Source organism: Diplodia seriata (assembly GCF_021436955.1).
Source record: "Diplodia seriata strain FDS-637 chromosome Unknown scaffold_8, whole genome shotgun sequence".
In the NCBI taxonomy this organism is placed as follows: domain Eukaryota; kingdom Fungi; phylum Ascomycota; class Dothideomycetes; order Botryosphaeriales; family Botryosphaeriaceae; genus Diplodia; species Diplodia seriata.
This window is the reverse complement of record NW_027117315.1, coordinates 1417811-1436266: the sequence shown is the minus strand read 5'-3', so window position 1 is coordinate 1436266 and position 18456 is coordinate 1417811. Positions and strand designations below refer to the sequence as shown.

At 56.2% G+C, this 18456-nt stretch overlaps 4 protein-coding genes across 4 annotated transcripts; 2 read left to right on the top strand and 2 right to left on the bottom strand.

Moving 5' to 3' along the window:
* Window positions 1-1966: 1966 nt before the first annotated feature.
* Window positions 1967-4459, top strand: ABP1 (actin binding protein; the record flags this gene model as incomplete). The annotated part of the gene is made up of 3 exons (XM_066779448.1): window positions 1967-2171; window positions 2231-2472; window positions 2522-4459. 3 exons carry the CDS (start codon window positions 1967-1969, stop codon window positions 4457-4459), a joined length of 2385 nt encoding a protein of 794 aa, XP_066630252.1.
* A 2652-nt stretch (window positions 4460-7111) lies between these two features.
* Window positions 7112-9669, top strand: SLS55_008032 (uncharacterized protein; the record flags this gene model as incomplete). Its single annotated transcript, XM_066779447.1, has 4 exons — window positions 7112-7241; window positions 7289-7371; window positions 7418-7502; window positions 7547-9669. 4 exons carry the CDS (start codon window positions 7112-7114, stop codon window positions 9667-9669), a joined length of 2421 nt encoding a protein of 806 aa, XP_066630251.1.
* A 641-nt stretch (window positions 9670-10310) lies between these two features.
* GPI8_2 (glycosylphosphatidylinositol anchor biosynthesis) lies at window positions 10311-11545 on the bottom strand (the record flags this gene model as incomplete). The annotated part of the gene is made up of 2 exons (XM_066779446.1): window positions 10311-10959; window positions 11016-11545. 2 exons carry the CDS (start codon window positions 11543-11545, stop codon window positions 10311-10313), a joined length of 1179 nt encoding a protein of 392 aa, XP_066630250.1.
* Window positions 11546-11916: 371 nt separating this feature from the next.
* Window positions 11917-17574, bottom strand: GPI8_1 (glycosylphosphatidylinositol anchor biosynthesis; the record flags this gene model as incomplete). The annotated part of the gene is made up of 6 exons (XM_066779445.1): window positions 11917-13882; window positions 15726-15868; window positions 16194-16204; window positions 16655-16791; window positions 16840-17273; window positions 17335-17574. 6 exons carry the CDS (start codon window positions 17572-17574, stop codon window positions 11917-11919), a joined length of 2931 nt encoding a protein of 976 aa, XP_066630249.1.
* Between the last annotated feature and the right edge of the window lie 882 nt (window positions 17575-18456).

Below are 18456 nucleotides of genomic sequence, written 5' to 3'. Positions count from 1 at the left end.
AGACAGGCTTTGCGGTGCCATTGACTGCTCTGCTGTAGTGCCAGGATATTGTGACGGGTAAGAGGCAACTTGAAAAGGATAGCAGTCAGTATCCTCGCAGTGCGTGGACGATGGTCCAACAGATCTCGGGCATGCCGGATTAAGCATTGCCAATGTGCAGGGCACACTATTGGGCCTAGAAGACACGGGAAGAGCTAACTCACCGGCTCGTGGGACACCATTCATCGGCAGCTGCCTGGAGATTGCATACGCAGCGGTCGGCGGCTGCTGGCTGCTGGAAGCGATGGTCGGAGGCGATACTGTGTGCCTCCTCGGTGGACACAGGTCGTGGAAACCGCCTTTGCGCTCCCATCTCTCCCAACGCTCCGCGTCTGCAATCCTCCTTCGACCCATATCCTCTAGCCCTTTAAACCATTCCTCGCCAGCAGCAGGCCCAAGTACCCGGACTTCCTCAAACTGGCGACTGATGTCTTGCACGTGTGCCCTATAATACCGTTTGGACAAGGTGATGGTGGGTGGGATGGAAGTGGAGCTCAATATGCTCGAGGCGATGGCATGCAGATTCTGCGTGACGAAAAGGCAAGGCAGAGCCGCGAGCAGGGCGGTAGATGAAACGGTGAAAAGCAGAGATTGCTCCTGATGGACTGATTAGACAGCGAACAGGACAATAGCACGGAACAAACGACAAACCAGTTGTGAGCGCTCTTCCAAACATCTCCCACACGAGCGTATGCCAAAGGACCAAATGACGCGAACGCCATCAGGCCCGGGGCCTCCCTCCCACGTACTGGCAGGGTGCGGCTCAGAGCGTTGACTCTTGCCACAAAACTGACAGCGTCGGCCTTTCAACAGGCGCCACATCCTCAGCTCAGATTGACCGGCCAGTGGCCGTGGAATGGTAGGAAAGTACGTCTTGCGCGCGGAGGACCAGATGGACTCAGAGCTGACGATGGGCAGCGAGGGAGAAAGGGGATGTGAACCTTGGTCGGGTTCATCAACGCGGGTGAGGAGAGTATGGAAAGCGCGGTTGACCTGCAACAGTCGACCGAGAGAAACGGGAGGGAGGTAAAGAAAGACATTCTGCCAGATGTGCCCAGGCAGGCCTGCGACAGGCGGGAGAATGTTGGCAAGGTGGTCGGGCAAAACAACGCGGCGCCGCTTGTCAGGAGCATCCACTGCTCCGTCGGCTTTCCGCTTGCCGGAGGGCTGAGCATCCCGTGGGTCGGACATGCGGGCTGGAGGCATGCAAGCACTCGAGGCGGAGGGCTGGCGGAGGTGCGGCGAGCCCGCACTCGTGGAAAGGCTCGGAGGCTGCTCCATCACTCGAGCTCCTCAGCTCACGGCGACCATAGGAGAGCGGCAGCCGTCACGGCGAGGCTGCGCGGACGTTTAGCAGGCGGACGCACGGCGGGAGCACCCGGTGCTAGCAGGTGGACATGGGCGAGCGGGCCTGGAGCGGTGGGCGCGCGGCAGGGATGCGGTGGTGGTGAAGGGAGTGGAAGTGCAGCGAGGCGGGCGGGCGACGGGCGAGATGGACGGCGTGCGGCTTCATTTGTACGCTCTGAGGGTGTTCGGCTCGACCGCCTCACTTTGCAGCCAATCGGGACGCGCTCGGCTTGCGTGCCCGCCTTCCCCGCGGCCCACTCACGGTGGGTGCGTGCGTTTCGAGCGTATTGTAACGAGGGGGTGTCGCTGGCCCGGCGCCGATTGATCCGTCTGCGCGGGCGCAGCTGGGGCTGATGACGACTGGCCCGGCTGGGCACCGCCCAAGCAGGCAGCCCGAACACCACCGTAACCGCCGCCCTCTCTCCAACCACCACACTCGCTCGCTGCTGCACCTCTCTTGCCCGCGATCTGTTGCGTCACCTGCGCCTCCTCCCCCGCTCTCGCACCTGCAGCCTGCGCGGCCCTCTCGCGCTCCCCCCGCCCGCCCCGGAGCCCCTCGTCTGCGCTTCTGCCTGCCACCATGGCCTCTCTCAACACCTCCTCCAATGGCCCCACGATCAGGCGCAGCTACGAGGGCGTCGTCAATGCGCCTCCGCCCTCCGGCGGCGCCGCCGCCTCGCCCACCTTCGGACAATGGGCTGTCTTCTCCGTCTCCGCGCCCCTGGCCAACGCCTTCCAGCCCGACGCCGGCAAGGAGAGCGTGCTCAAGGTCCAGACTACCGGAGGTACGCACCGCTGATGCTGCACACTGTACCGCGGCAGAGCTGACATGCTTTCCGTGCAGAGGGCGAGTTGGCAGACCTGATCGATGAGCTCTCCGACGGCCGCATCCAGTTCGCTTTCGTCAAAGTCAAGGACCCCAACACGGGCCTCCCCAAGAACGTCCTGATAGCATGGGTTCGTGTTCCCGGTACCCTGATGATGCCTTGTCGCGCTAACAAAGCTGCACAGTGCGGCGAAGGTGTTCCTGAACGCACCAAGGGCTACTTCAACACCCATCTGGCCGCCGTGTCGAAGCTCCTCCACGTATGCTCCTTTTCTCCGGCGCGACGATCTTCTGCTAACCATTCCCTAGGGATACCACGTCCAGGTCACTGCGCGATCCGAGAGCGCGCTGAGCCCTGAGGGCATCATCCAAAAGGTCTCGGACGCATCAGGTGCCAAATACTCGGCTGGAGACGCTCCTACTCCAGTCGCCAGCAGGCCCCCGCCCCCCGTTGCATCCAAACCCGTCTTCACCCCTACCCGTGTCGGAGGTGCTTCCTCCGGTTTCAACCCCCTCGCCAGGTCGCGCGCCGCGCCCTCGGCTCAGAATGTTGACGAAGATGGGTGGGGCGCCGACGCTCCTCCAGTGACGAGGTCTCAGCTCGAGAAGGTCGAGTCGGCATACAAGCCCACCAAGGTCAATCTAGCAGATCTTGCTAAGCAAAATGAAGACGCCACTCGCTCTGGGCCCGCCAGAGGCGACACACCGGGTGATGTGGTCAAGGGCGGTTATCAGCCGATTGGTAAGGTCGATATTGGTGCCATCCGGCGACAGGCCGCCGAGTCCGGTCACCTTAAGGACGACCGCCCTGCCCCAGTGAAAGGGGCCTATGAGCCTATTGGTAAGGTTGATATCGCAGCAATTCGAGCCAAGGCATCCGGCCCCGGTGCATCCCCCGCGAACATTTCCCCTGCTCCCACCGGCGGAGATGATGAAGCTCCCAAGTCGTTGACAGAGCGGTCGGCGGCATTCAAGCAACAGCCCGAACGTCTCACTTCTTTGCCCAAGCCCAAGGTAGCGAACAAGTTTGGAAACGCCAGCGCTTTTACCGGGACGAAGCCTCCTGCCCCTGCCTTCGCCCCAAAGCCTGTGGCGGCTTCCGCTCCCATTGGATCGGCGAGCAAGACTTTTGCGGACCAGGGTGGAAAGACTCCAGCACAGCTCTGGGCCGAGAAGAAGGCGCGTGAGCGTGGACTCAGTGGTTCTAGTGACCTTCCCCCGCCACCTGCTGCCCAGCCCATTGCTAGCCAGCAGAGCGGCTCTGGCGGTTGGAAGAGCAGCTACACGGGCAAGTCCTGGGCGACTGTGCAGACGACTCACACCGGTGGTAGTAACCTCAGCGCCCAGCGTACTGGTGAGGTCGATCCCCCCCAGGAAGAGGCTCCTTCGTCGCCCGCCGGTGGTGTTGGTGCGCTCCGGGATCGCTTCAAGGAAGCTCCGCCCATGGGATCTGCTGCCGCACCGCCCCCGATGGACTTGGCTAGCAAGCCGAACGCGGGCCGTGCGGTTCCTGGCTTGCCCACGCGCCCTGCTGAGGCAGAGAGGCCCGAAGAGGAGCACGTGGATGTTCCGCCTCCGCCTGCGCAACCCCGCAGCCCCACTCCCCCGTCCCCTGACGTTCGCCCGAGCTCGCCGATCCGTATCGCCCAGCCCGTCGCAAGGAGCGCCCAACCCGAGTTTGAGGCGCCGGAGGAACGCTCGCCGCCTCCGCCAATGCCCACCGAGTCCATCTCTGCTGCTGTTTCTGCCGCCAGGGATCATATTCCCGACGAGCCGCAGGTGGAGGATCATGATCCTGCTAGGGGAGCAGGTGTTGCCGCTGCTGAGGCATCTTTTGGTGCCGGTGCTGCTCATGCCGGAGGGGAAACCGGCGGCAAGCGCGCCGTTTCACAGTACGACTATGAGAAGGCTGAAGATAACGAGATCGAGCTTGCTGAGGGTGAATTAATCACCAACATTGACATGGTTGATGAAGACTGGTGGATGGGCCAGAACTCTCGCGGCGAGACCGGTCTCTTCCCCAGCAACTATGTTGAGCTGATCGAGGATGAAGAAGAAGCCGCGTCCGTTCCTGCTGCCGCGGCGCCTGCGCCTCCTGCTGCACCTCCTGCTGCAGCTGGCAGCAAGGCTCCCACTGCTACAGCTTTGTACGATTATGAAGCTGCTGAGGAGAACGAGCTCAGTTTCCCTGACGGAGCCACCATTACCAGCATTGTACGTTTTGCCGCCGGTGTTTGCGTCTCTTGAGATGACTGACCTTCTTTCGCAGGAATTCCCCGACGATGATTGGTGGTTTGGTGAGTTTGGTGGCAAGTCGGGTCTCTTCCCTGCCAACTATGTGCAGTTGGATGAGTAAGGTTCTGGGCGGTTTTTCTCGTATGGGGCTAAAAGGGCTTGTTGGCAGTAGTTCGCCAGTCGTTCGCGATTCGTGTGTTTTGCAGAATACCTGAGGTGCATAGCACAAAAGTTCAGAAGCAATACTTAACATTTAGCATTAAGGCTTTAGTTACGTTACTACAGAGGGGTGCCGCAGCGGAGTGTTAGCGCGAAGACTATGAATTCTTTGAACCAGGGGGGTCTAGTCGTATCGTGGTAACATAATATTCTCTTCTAATTCTAAGGAAGAATCAGTAGAATTCGACCCAGAAAATGCGAATTCACAAGAATCAAGCGAAGATTCGAGTGAATCTGAGGAAGAATCAGGAGAAAACAGGTCCAGCAGCCCTCAGGGAATTCAGGGGCACGCAAATTCGCAGGATCCAGGTCCAGCAGCCCTCAAGGAACCCAGGAACACGCGAATTCACAGGAATCTGGCGAATTTGCTGCAGAAACTGTGGAAGAATCAGTAGAATTCGATCCACCAGGCAACGAAAATCTGCAAGAAACCAGCCCAAACAGCGAATCTGCTGCAGAAAATGAGGAAGAATCAGTAGAAAACAGGCCCAGCAGCCCTCAGGGAACCCAGGAACACGCAAATTCGCAGGAATCTGGCGAATCTGCTGCAGAAAATGAGGAAGAATCAGTAGAAAACAGGTCCAGCAGCCCTTAGGGAACCCAGGAACATGCGAATCTATAGGAATCTGGCGAATCTGCTGCAGAGAATAAGGAAGAATCAGGAGAAAACACCCTCTCTGGCTTAATTTTAAGCCAGAATCTAGATTCTAGCTTGCAAAGCGACGAATTTAAGCTGGATTTTGCGCCAGTTTCGCGTAATTTAAAGCGTCCTACGCCGAGAATACGCGAAAGCGCAAGAAGAAAGGCACTTCGCCTTATAGAAACGGGTAAAATTGCTAAAAACGAAGATAAACTTGCGTAGAATTTTATTTTAAAGGCGTTTGGTGTTGATTATACTTTATTTTCTGTAAAATACTAAGAGATTCTAAAAGAACTTGTAAAGAACAGCTTAAATAGAAAATAAAAAATGCGTTAATTTTAAAATTATTTTCCTCTTAAACGGTAGAAGACATTAGGAACATTCTTAAATACTATTAAAATATAGTATATAAATTACTTAAATTAAAAGTTTTACGTTTTTCTAAAAAGAAACGAAGTCGAAATAATTTTTAAAAAAAAAACCGGGTATTTTAGTAAAAAGTATTTACCTAAATTCCCTACTTTACATTTTATTTACCTAAATACCCGGTTTTTTATAATTTACGACTTTTACTTTATATAAGGTCTATTATTTATTAAAATACCCACCTAGGTATTTAGGTAAGGGTATAGGTATGGTGCCTACAAATTTAACCCCCCCATTCCCAATATTTAACCCCCCCTTCGCCGATTATTGACCCCCCCTCCCCACCGAGTCATGCATTACACCCAAATCAACTGCAATTCCCACGCAACTTTTTTCTAGGCATTAACATATGCCTTTCTTAATATGTACTAAGTTGCATTACGGTACGATCGATATATAAGACGTAGTATTGATAGAAGTCTCGCTCTGCTAAATTTAAGTAAAGTGGTATTCCTCGGGTATCCGTACAGAAGCTTACCTATATAGGCTTAGCTTAATCGGATTATTAATATTCCGGCCGGCGCGGCAACACCCCGCCTCCGGCCGACCTTCTTAATTCTGGCCCGCAACAGCTATCTATCTAACTACCGTTCTACCACCGTCGCGTTAATAGGTGGGTTTGCTGGCGATAAGATCTTAGTAAATTCTCCGGATTTACTTAGTAATTTAGCAGTTAAAACAGGAGAATACGTTGCTCTTCCGGGGGAGGGGAAAGGGGGGGTCAATAATTGGCGGAGGGGGGGTCAAATTTTAGAAATAGGGGGGTTAAATTTGTAGGCACCATAGGTATTTTAGAAACTATTTTTAAAAAACCGGGTATTTGGGTAATTTGCCGAAAGTTTTACGTTTTTATATAAAGAAACGAAGTTAGAATAAATTTTTAAAAAATATAGGTATTTTAGTAAAAAGAATTTACCTAAATATCCTACTTTATATTTTATTTACCTAAATACCTAGTTTTTCGTAAATTATAAACTTTACTCTATATAAGGTCTATTATTTACCTAAATACCTAGGTAGATATTTTAGTAAGGATATAGGTATTTCAGAATTTTTTTTCGAAAAACTAGGTATTTAGGTAATTTATCGGAAAACTAAATCTTTTAGTAATTTACTACTAAATAACTATTGGTGGAAAATATCTCTAATATTATATACGGCTAAGTAGATAATGCGGGGATACGAGAATTACTTTACGGGTAAACCCCATGGCTGGCGGGGTAGTATGGCGCTCCGTGACCGAAACGGTATAACCTTTACTAGGAATATATGATCCAGGTAAGGGTATAACATTATAGCCGCGGCTAAGTATATGTGTTAAGCTCTATATAAGGACCGCACACGACCAGGTGTAAGGATAAATGTTGTGGTCCACTAGAATGATTAGATTTTGTATTGCGAGCTTGACCTGGGGATTGGTCGGAGCGAAAGTCGTGTGGTCGTCGACCCCGGCGACGTTTACAGACATCATCAGACAAGCCTTCCCCGTGGGGAACGGAAAGCTGGGGGGTAAGTCTTCCGACATCTAGTAATTCGCCAGCTAAGGAGAGGGGTAGCATTGCCGTTCAGCGACGGAGGGGTTGAAAAGCTTAGCTTGAACATCGACTCTCTCTGGTCCGGCGGTCCGTTCGAGGCCAGCGTAAGCACAGTCACTCACAAATGGGGCCTCACTTACACAGTGGCAGAACTACACTGGCGGCAACCCCACGACGGCGAAGTACGAGTACTTAGCTGGGATCCGAGACTGGGTCTGGCAGAACGGAACGGGAAGTGAGTTTTCTGGGTAGGTCCACGAGCACCAGCTGATTGCGTAGATGTTTCCGAGCTCCTGGGCAACTTCGACAACTACGGTTCCTTCCGCGTCCTCGGGAACCTCAGCGTTTCGATCGATGGCGTCACATCATTTTCTGGGCAGTACAACCGCTCCCTTGACCTGGGAAATGGGATCCATCGGACTGGTTTTCAAGACCAAGACGGCAACGCCTTCGCCAGCACAGTCTACTGCAGCTACCCTGACTTTGTCTGTGTCTACGAGCTGCGTGCTCGGAATGCTCTGCCATCGGTCATGGTCTCGTTAGAGAACCAGCAGGCGGATGCTGGGCTCAACAACTTCACTTGCGAGGCCGGAAGGGTCCGAGTGTCTGGCTTGACTCAGGCCGGGCCACCGGAAGGAATGAGATACGAAGCAGTGGTACAGCTCGTTGGCGACGGCGACTACTCATGTAGCAATGGCGTTCTGAACGTAAGCTCTGGGAGAAACGCCTCCTCACTGACCTTCGTCATCGCCGCCGAGACAAACTACGACCAGAAGGCGGGTAACGCCGAGAGCAACTTCTCTTTCAAAGGATCCGACCCAAGACCCAAGGTTGAGTCGGTGATTGCGGCAGCCGCGGCCCACTCCAACACACTTCTCCGGCAGCGCCACGTGGACGACTATAAGAGCCTCGCCAACGCTTTCATTCTGGAGCTGCCGGATACGAACAACTCTGCGGGCGTCGAGCTTTCAGAACTCATCAACCGCTACAACACCACCGAAGCAGGCCTTGGCGACGCATACCTTGAGTCACTGCTGTTCCACTATGCCAGACACATGCTGATTTCGTCTGCCAGGCCGGGGGTGTTGCCGGCAAACCTCCAAGGGAAGTGGAGTCAAACGCTGGAAGGCGCGTGGGCTGTAGACTACCACGGGGACATCAACCTGCAGATGAACTACTGGATAGCAGATCAGACAGGGCTTGGCCAGCTCCAGGCTGGTCTTTGGGATTACATACAAGATGTCTGGGTACCACGCGGATCTCAGACGGCCAAGCTTCTGTACAACGCGCCGGGATGGGTCCTGGACGGCGAATCGACCGTGTTCGGACACACGGGAATGAATAGCGACCTCCGTTGGGCGAACTGTATACCCCCTTTAGCCTGGCGCTCGACCATCGCTAACAAGCCTGTAGACATGATCTCCGGCGTCTGGATGATGCAGCATGTGTACGACCACTTTGACTACACCGGTAATACCACGTGGTTTTCCACGCAAGGGTATCCGCTGATCCGCGGCATTGCCGACTTCTGGCTCTCCCAGCTCCAGTACGATCAGTGGTTCAACGACGGGACGCTCGTCGTGAACCCATGCAACAGTCCCGAACAGCCCCCCACGACATTTGGCTGCACGCATTATCAGCAGCTCATCCACCAGGTCCTGGCTTATGTGGAAGTTGCTGGCTCACTGGGAATCGAGACGGATGCAGCTTTTCTTGCCAATGCATCTTCCGCTCTCAGCAACCTCGACACCGGCCTTCACATCAATGAGACCTGGGGCGGCATCAAGGAGTTCAAGGCCCCCACCGAGATCACTGGCCTGGATATTCCCAACGATACCCACCGCCACCTGTCACACCTCGTCGGCTGGTACCCTGGTTACAGCATCGCCTCGCTCCTGTCCGGCTACGACAACTCCACCATCACAGATGCTGTTGACGCTGCCCTCACAGCCCGGGGCAACGGTACAGGCCCAGATGCAGATGCTGGCTGGGGCAAAGTGTGGCGCGCCGCATGCTGGGCGCGTCTCAACAATACCGACAAGGCTGATGCGGAGCTGCGGTACGCCATTGCCAGGAATTTTGCGGGTAATGGCTTCAGCATGTACAGCGCGCACGACACACCGTTCCAAATCGACGCGAACTTCGGACTTGCAGGCGCAATGCTCAGCATGCTCGTGGTTGACTTGCCGGCCTTCTCAGGAGCGACAAAGACCGTGGTACTCGGCCCGGCAATTCCTACTCGTTGGGGTGGCGGTAGCGTCAAGGGATTGAAGTTGAGAGGCGGAGGTGAAGTTGACTTCAAATGGAACGTGGATGGCCTGGTCACCGAGGCCGTCTTGGTCGGAAGGACGGCAGGCATTGTGGTGGTGAACCGGGACGGAGAAGTCTTGGTTGAAGCCTGATGCCACTGGTAGTGCTCCACGGCTTCCCCAGTACGCTAAACACAGAACAAAGAGCCTTAGTCCAGCATCTTCAATATGATCCAACACTGAAACACCATCGGACTGCAAAGTGTGCATCACCTCGACAGCAACCCTAACCTCCGCTTTGGCCACGGCCCCATTCTGCCGATCGGCGGCATCGGCAGTGGCAGAGCTACCTTGATCGGAATGCGTCTGGTCATATATCTTCTTCTTCCTGTCCTCTTCCCCCCACCTCCTAAGAATCAACGGCGGCAGGGTCAGCAGCGCCAGCAGCGATCTAGCCAGTCGCACCGATGTGCCGTACACCGTTCGAACCCTTGTCGTGTCCATCAAGCATTGTCACCGGGACCGGTCAAACTTCGAAAGCCTCCTCAGCCGATTGCTATCGCTGGTACCTTCTCGGCAGATACGCCTCCTCTTTCTGTTTCATACCTGATGATCTGCAAAACTAGCGCTGACTGCGATTTGGCTAATTCGGAATTGTCTTTTTATGGCGTCCCATGTGCTGGATATGCCCGCTACCAAGCCTCTCCACTAGTACCAGGCGAGCGCCGAGGATGGAATCTCGCATGTTCTGGAAAGTAAAAGATGAATTGCAGAAAGGAGCGTCCAACACCTCCTCAAGACTCCAGCCATGATCCGGCAGCCCAAACGCCGGCAAAGCCCATCACAGCAGAGAGTCCGATGATCTGCTTGCTCCATCCATCATCTCGCTGAACCTTTGCTGCCCCTTCGAACTTCTTCTTAGTCTTCGGCTGTACGGCTGCCTCGTTCTTGTCGACGCTTGCACCGTACGCCGCCGCCACCTCGGTTTCGTTGGCCTTTTGCTTTGCAGTCTCGATCAACCTACTCAGATACTCCAGCTCTTCCTCAAGCTTCGATTCGTTGCGTCCCACGCCTTCGACTTCCACATTCTGTACATTCCCAAAAAAATCCATGACCAGCCTGTCCCGAGCTGCCTTCTCCCCGCCGTGGAAGAGATCGTATCTGAAACCAGGGTGGCTATGGATTTTGGTCTCATCGTAGCTGTCGAAAAGGTCGCCAAGGGTCAATTTAGATGACGGATCCTTAACTTGGGTCTCGAGGAACTCAAGGTTGTAGTAGGTGTAGCGGTCGATGACGGCCACGCCAACATCGTTGTCTGCGTGGTGCGAATAAGACGACTGGTCGATCTCGGACGAACCGGTAGCGATGATGTTAGGCGAGTAGAACTTGCTGTACATGGTGTTGGCCTGGCACGTGTCGATCATGAAAAGCATCTCATGGTAGCTGTGCGAGCTCGTATTAGCATCACCTTGCGCAGTTCCCTTCGCAGCGCTACCCACCGCTTCTTCTCCCACATCTGCTCAAAGGCGTCTGCGAGATCGAACGCGCTTATCTCCTCAGCGTCTTGGAACTTCAGAAACTCATTGCCACCATGGCCTGTCATGTAGACGAGGATATTGCTTCGGTCGTCGGTCAAGAGGCGCTTGCTGCGCGGCATGTCCTCACCAACACGGTCCGTCATGAGGCGGATGAAATTCTCCACAGTTACCTCGTATCCGCGGTAGTCGACCTCTATGTTGTCACCGTACAGATCCAGCGCGCGGTCTGCGTTGTTGTAGACTGTGCCAGGGAAGGCGTTGCGCGGATTGCAGGCCATGTCATCGGGGAGCATGAGGATGATTTGAGAGTCGGGGATTCCGAGGCGCTTGACAGTACGGTAGAGAGAGAGTACATTGGCGAGGTGGCGGTAGTTGAACCAGAAGCGCGACGTCGAGACCAGGACAGCCCAGTTGGATGTGTGTTCCGCCCCGCTGAGCGCAGCCAGGAGGCACAGTACAACAAAGACCTGCGCGGCACCGAGAGATCGCATTGCGTCGAAATTGGGAGTTCAGCCGGCAAGGGGTGGTGCCATGGAGGGGAGCGTGGCCGATGATGCTGGCGAGCTCCTGCCCGAGGCGCGCATGCCCGTTGCGTCAGCGGTGAGACGTGGGCTGCTTAACAATCACCGCGTCCACGTGACCATACACTGCCAAGACATGTGCATGAGCATCTGTTCACTGTTATTTGTAAGTACTATAAAAAATTGCCGAAACATCTGCTAAGGCCTTCGTGCAATACGCAACCCTTTTCGCGCATCCGCCATGATACAAGCATTCAACAAAACCCCCAAACGCCGACGCTCTATCAAGACAGCCCATCCCGCCCTATAATGATACATTAATCTTCACGTCCTCCTCTATTTCAAGCATCCCGTTCGTTAATGGTCCAGCGTCTTTTCGGTCCCCTCTCCCTCTCTGTGCGCGCTCCTGACGGCACAGACCCCCAGAGTCCATGCTGACTCATCGATCGTCCAATGTTAGGAGGCAGTGGTGCAATGTCATCTTGAGCCTCTTCCTTCTCTGGAGCTGCAGTTTCTTGCTTAACACTTGCGGTGTCGTTCCCATCAAAGTTCACTAGGAAGCCTTCGCTAGTCCCATTGTTCGTCTCGGAAAAGGCTTCTCCCTTCGGAGCCGGCTTGCTCCATAGCCCAGTTGCCGGTCCGAGGCTTGGGCTGCTAGGCGTATGACGGCCGGGGCTGGGAGTGTAACTCCTGGTAAGAGAGTGAAGGGTTGAGCTGCGCCTGATGCTGCCCAATGAACTGCTTGTCCTGCGACCGGTGTCTCCCACACTCTCCGTGGAACTTCCGGCATAGCGACGGCGGAAATCACTCATTTGATCGAGCGAGTTGTCCGCTAGAAGCGCGGGCCGAGCCGGGTCTGCACCAACGCGCAGATGTTCCGTTGATGCTACTATGACCATTTCGTACTCGTCCGCTAGCGCATTTTCGAGACCGGATCTCCTACGTTCATTCAAGGGCGAAGACGTGCGGCTCACGGGTTCCGGTGGCGCTTGACCCGACGGCTCCTTCTTGATTGCCATGGTCAATGAAGCCATACCGACATCAAGAAGAACTGGCTGGTTGGTCAAAGCGCCGATCAAGGCGTTGCAGCCAGCGCCGTGAGTGACGAGAACCAAGACGAGCTCTTCCTCCTCTTCCTCTTCCGTAGCGTCAACGACGGCCTCGTCAGGATGACCCGCAGACCCGTGCTCCTTGTACCACGAAAACATCTTGTTTAGGCCACGTCGAAAGCGCTTGTGCATCGCGCTCCACTCCTCGCCAAATTCGCCTCCGTCTCCCCATTCCTGTGGCTCGCGCATGCTATCCCACTGATAATCTACTGCGACGCACGCATCTCGTGCGTGGGCGACATAGCCTCTGGGAATCGGCTCCGCGGGAGATACGGCGTACGAAGGCACCGGGGGTCGGTAAACGCCGGCATCGGATTTCGTTGTGGTCGGGATGGCCATGTCGCGCCTGCGACTGACTCTGCTGGCAGCACTCGAAGCGCTTCCTTGGCTGCTAGCCCTATCGCGAAGCGGCAGGGCTTGAGCCAAACTGCCCAAAGCCGAAAGCGAGTGGTTGGTGGGATTGAAGCTGTTGGCTGCACCGGCGCCTCTATCGGAGCCCCAGCCGCCGGGAAAATGGCCGGATCCCTGCGAAGAACTGGGGCGGGTATCTATGTATTCGCCGCGGCGGAGCAGATCCGCCTTGGCACCCGCAACCATCATGGTCGAATTGGGAGGCGGGGTGATCATGTCGAAGTAATCCGGCGAGAGCCACTCGCCCAGGAACGCGTCAACGCGCAGCGACGTCTTCTCGATCCCCCTCCTTTGGAACGCTTTGCTCAAGACATTGCGAGTCGGGTTGTCTTCGGGCTCGGGAATGGCCTTGGGGCCCGGGGAGCGCTCAGTGCCGCGGCCGTTGAGGGTAGTGGTGTGCAAGGAGGCGCGGCGGCGCGGCGAATTACTGCGGGAGCGCGAGGCTGACGGCGAGCCTTGGTACTGCGCAATGCCGGCGCTAATTGCAACAGAGGTTTGAACGCAGCGGAGGAAAGGTGAGCTGTGGACGACGACCTTGTGCTTCCGCTTCCGGCGGTGGTCTGGGCTGGGAGAAGTGCGCTGACCGAGGCCGGCGTCCAGGCTGTTGCTCCGGCTGTGCGAAGCTGGGGACGCAATGTCGCCATCTTCGCGGGCTTGCAGCAGGCTGGCAATGCGGGTGCCGAGGGCGCGCGACTGGGTCCAACCGCCATAGGTGAGGGGAGGGTCGTAGGGCGTGGGCGAGGTAAGGTGCCATGTCTTGTCAGAGGCATCGAGACGGGCGCCGTGCCTGAGGCGGATTAGTCGGGGGCATCACGGACAACAGGATGGCAGAACATGCCTTGCAACGATTACCACGGCGGGAGCGCGAGGCATGGTGAAAAGCGTGTGGTACCTGCTTGGACGGAAGTCGCGGTGGAGATCAGCTTGGCTTCAGCGGGTTGTGCGGTGGCATTGGAAGTTGGCAGGCGGAAGGCACACGGCTCGCGGGAGGCTTGCGACTGGGCGCGCAATGGATCGTAGAGCTATGCAGGTATCCGGGGTGGGAGAGGCGTGATGCAGAACGGTGGTGGTGGAGGGTTGGAGGGGAGAAGAAGCGGCCCCGCCTGCTGTCCATTCGCGAGAGGTATTTTCCACATTTTTGCACTAGGCAGGCAGTGACGCAAGAGGTCGCCCGTTAAGCTTTCAGGGTCTGCTCAGGGCCAACGAGGCCGCGGCCACGACGCCCAGTGACTGTCGAACACTGCGATGCGCCTGCAGCAGCCTGCTCACCGTGGTGCGCTCGACGTTGCGCTGCTTGCGCTGCCCTCTGCGCAAGCAACGTCGCCGTTCGTCGCCGCCCGCCGTCGTGCAGTTTCTCCACACCTCTGGCCAGGAGCACTCCCTGTCCCCAGCTTGCTGCTTGTCCCCACTCATGCACCCCTCCCTCTGGTGGCTCGCCGAATGCCCGTTCCCACTGTTTTCCCTTTCAGCACCCGTCCATCGCCTCTCCACGTTGCCGGCTTCTCTCTCATGGACCGCACGCTCTGCCATGCACCCAGGCACCCTCACACCATCCACATCTTCTGCTGTTGCGGAGCTGATGTGCGGATCCTGGTCGTCCGGGCTGCCGATCAGCGTAGGGCGCATGCATCTGGCCCTCGCAGGTGACAGGAAAGGCCAATAGCCGGATGCGTAACATTGCTCTACACAACCAGCCGGCCGGGGGACGCATGGTTTAAATGTACCCCGTTCTCGGGTCATCAGTGACCATGTGGCTACGTCGACCAAGCCTGAAAGGTGTCGCACAGAACAAATCCACTCGTTCAACCGACGACCAATCGTGAATATTTCCCCAGTTAGACGCGAGATGTCCCGCAAGGTAAGATGGGCAGAGGCAGAGTGCACAGCATGTCGAAGCTCGGTCAATGCTTTCGGTTGGCACGTATCTGGAGCAAATATCCGGACGAGGATATGTACATCCATGCCAGGCACGTAGAATCTTGGTGGAGGCCGTCGGGTGAGGCGTATTGTATTGGATGCATCCATGTCCAGGTAACCTGGCGACGAGCCGCACGATGGCGCGGGCGTGCGCTGTCGCGGGGCGGCGCGCGGCGGGCGATCACGCATCAGCAGCTGCTCGACCAACACATCGTCTGCTCACGAATCAGACATGTTCAATCAGCCCGCCTCGTCGCTCTGCCGCCGCCGCCTTCCTCCGTCCCCGCTCTGGCGTCACGCCCATCGATCATGCCGCTCGCACTCCTCAACGCATCGCTCGCGCGCTCTTGACCGCTGCCCACGTCCGTTTGTCTTCGTCCATGGACTCCGACGCCACACCTAGCTGCGCCATCTGCGGCAGCCCGGCTCCTCGCGGCCAGGAATGCCCTTGCGAGGCCGAGCGCCTCGAGCTCGCTGTGAAGCAGGCCGAGTCGCGTGCTATGGATGCGCGTCTTCATGAGATCAGGTCCGCAGTGCCGCTGCTCGTCCGCTGAAGCCTGCTAACTCGAGCAGAGATTGGGTCATCACCCATGCCCGTGCCCACATTCTCCAACTGTTCGACCGCCTGAGTTCCGCCCGCAGAGTTGCCCACACCGCCTACCTGTCGTCCTTGCCCTTCTACTCCATATACGTCCAGTACGGAGGCCAGCCACCGCTGCATCCAACCGCTCTCCATCAGCTGCAGGCCCAGATCGCCGAAGCTCATGCGGAGTTGAAACGGGGGGTTGATGCTGACTGGCGTGCCTCGGTGCTCCGCTATCCCGAAATCCTCGACTACTTCTACGGTCTCGTCGACCTGCATCTGCCCAGCGAGAGAGACCCAACTGTCTCCCGCCCGCCGTTTGCCCAAGCCGGCTATGCCGACCAGGGCTTCGAGGGCGGGAGACGCGAAAAAGGTGCAAAGAAGGGCCGCAATCGAGTGGAGGCTCCACCCGCTCCGATGCCGCCCGTTGAATGGCCGGGTGCACGCCGAAAGGAGCCAGCTGGTTACATGGCGGGGTTGGGAAGGCAACGGGGTCCTCCAGTGGCGCCTACTCCACCAATCATTCGACCACCACAATACCCCTCTCTACATGACGACCGCGCTTATTTCCGGTGACGGAATCGCTCATGACACTGACCTTGGGCATCTCTTGTTACTGGTGTCAGGAGACAGCATGATCCATTGCGCTGCTACGCAAAGATTGAACGGCCATCGTCTGACAAATTACGTCGCATGTATTCCTCATAGTGCACGGCGCAGAACAACAAAGGGATGTCAGACCCAAGGAGCCTCGGAGCATGGTGCTGGTGTCCATATACGTTTATGATGTAGAATAATTCGGCAGTGCTTAAGGAAAGGCCTATAATCAAACCCATCGATTTCTTATACGACCCCGTGTTCTTTTCAAAGAAATATTGACCAACAAATGACATACAGCTGGGCTTCCTTGACGCCTCCCCAGTTCCTGGTAGTAAAATTTGTAACCATGTCCAGGTTCAGTCTCAGATACGGTCCGTCCACAGCCTCGTTATCACCCGAGATAGTCCCCTCCCGTCTCCTTGTGGATCAAGTCGAAGAGCGGCTTCGCGCTAAACCAACCAGCGATTGGGGTCCCTACCGTCTTGGACGTGTACGCAGCGTCTTCCTCGTTAATCTTGATCGTCTGGCCTCCCCGGCCCGCAGCAGCAGCATCGGCAAGGAGCTGCGCCTTGCAGCACTTCTCCATGCTCACAAACCTGGAGCCGGTTAGATCATGTGGCTTTTGAGGCTCGCCTTTCGCTTACCAGAAGACAGCCTCCTCTACAGTCTTACCCACGGTCAGGAGGCCATGGTTTTGAAGCAATGCCGCTTTCTTGTTGCCCAAGCATGAAGCGATATTCCTGCCCTCTTCTTCGGCGAGGACGATGCCGTTGAATGACTCGTAGACGACGTGGTCCTGATAGAAGGCGCAAGAGTCCTGAGTGATGATGTCCAACGGCTTGCCAAGGGTACAGAAGCTCCGGCCGTAGATGCTGTGACTGTGAGCTGCAGCGTTCACGTCCGGCCGAGCTTGATGGATCGCGCTGTGAATCATGAAGGCTGCCGTATTGAGGAGCCTGACCGGGCCGCCATCGATGACCTGGCCGCTCTCGTCCACTTGAATAAGGTCAGACGCCTTGATGAGCGAGAAGGCGACGCCGAATGGGTTGACCCAGAAGGATTGCGGATCGACCGGATCCTATCGCAGACCAGAGGTTAGGACGCAGCCTTGCATTGAGAGACCGCTAGAGTGTACGTACCCGCACCGTTATGTGTCCCGCAACGCCTTCATCGAATCCGTACTTCCCAAAGATTCTGAAGGCTGCAGCAAGTCTTTCCTTGAGATATTTGCGTTCAGCGTAGCGGTCCTCAAAGGTGGGTGGCTTGGGAAAAGCAAGGCCATTCAGCTTATGAGCCTTTTCCGCACTCAACCCAGGTTCATGCGTGATGAAGGTGGGCTTGTCCCCGGCGCCGTTGTGGGTGGCTGACGGTGGAGACATGGATGCTGCAGTTTCGTCCCGAAGGCATCGAGCTGCATCGGTGGAGAAATAGCGACGTTATATAACTCAGCTGCTGCGCCGAGGGAAGGGGTAGACCAATGACAAGCAGCCAATGAAAGCATCCGGCTGACGACAAGCCGCGGATCTTCACGGTGAAGTGCGGGGAAATGGCTGGCGGCTGTGCAGGGGCAAACCAAACACACAGCACAAACGGAGAATTATCGAAACGCGCCTGTGGAGTCGACGCACCCGCTTGGATCTGGTTGTTACCACATAGTTACCCAATCGTGAGCGAAGCGACCTCGTACGGCCGACATGCGGAAACCTTGCACTTTACTTTAGCATAGACAGCGGGAGAGTCGGTCGACGACAGCTCATCATCGCATGCAGCTGGTAGGAAGTACGCCTTTATTCAGTCCTGGCGGCTTAGGCTGAGTGATGAGCCGCTTAATTATGGCTCCAGTAGACTAATCATGGTAAAAACGGAACAAGTGGCCAGGAGGAATGAAAAGGGGATGACGTTTGTATTTCGGCGCTGAAGGCGCCTTGTGAGCCCGGGAGCTGACTATATCCACAGCTCGAAGCGAGACTCCAGGACTCCTCGTCCGGATATCTGGTAGATTCATATCGAGCAATGCGAGCAAAGCCTCTCCCGGGGCTCGCGGCACAGGGCTGAACGCCTTCGGAAGCTTCTCGAACCAAGCCTTGGGGATGGTTAGGTAGGGCATGCATGAGTGTGCGATTACAGGAACGAACAAGGAAGGAAGAGCGGGGCGCTCACGTCAGACGCAGATTGACCGGCTTCTTACAATGTATTTTGGAAGTCGCATCTACGTCGCGCCACTTGGACGAGCGGTGGCATCCAACGATAGCTGAATTCAA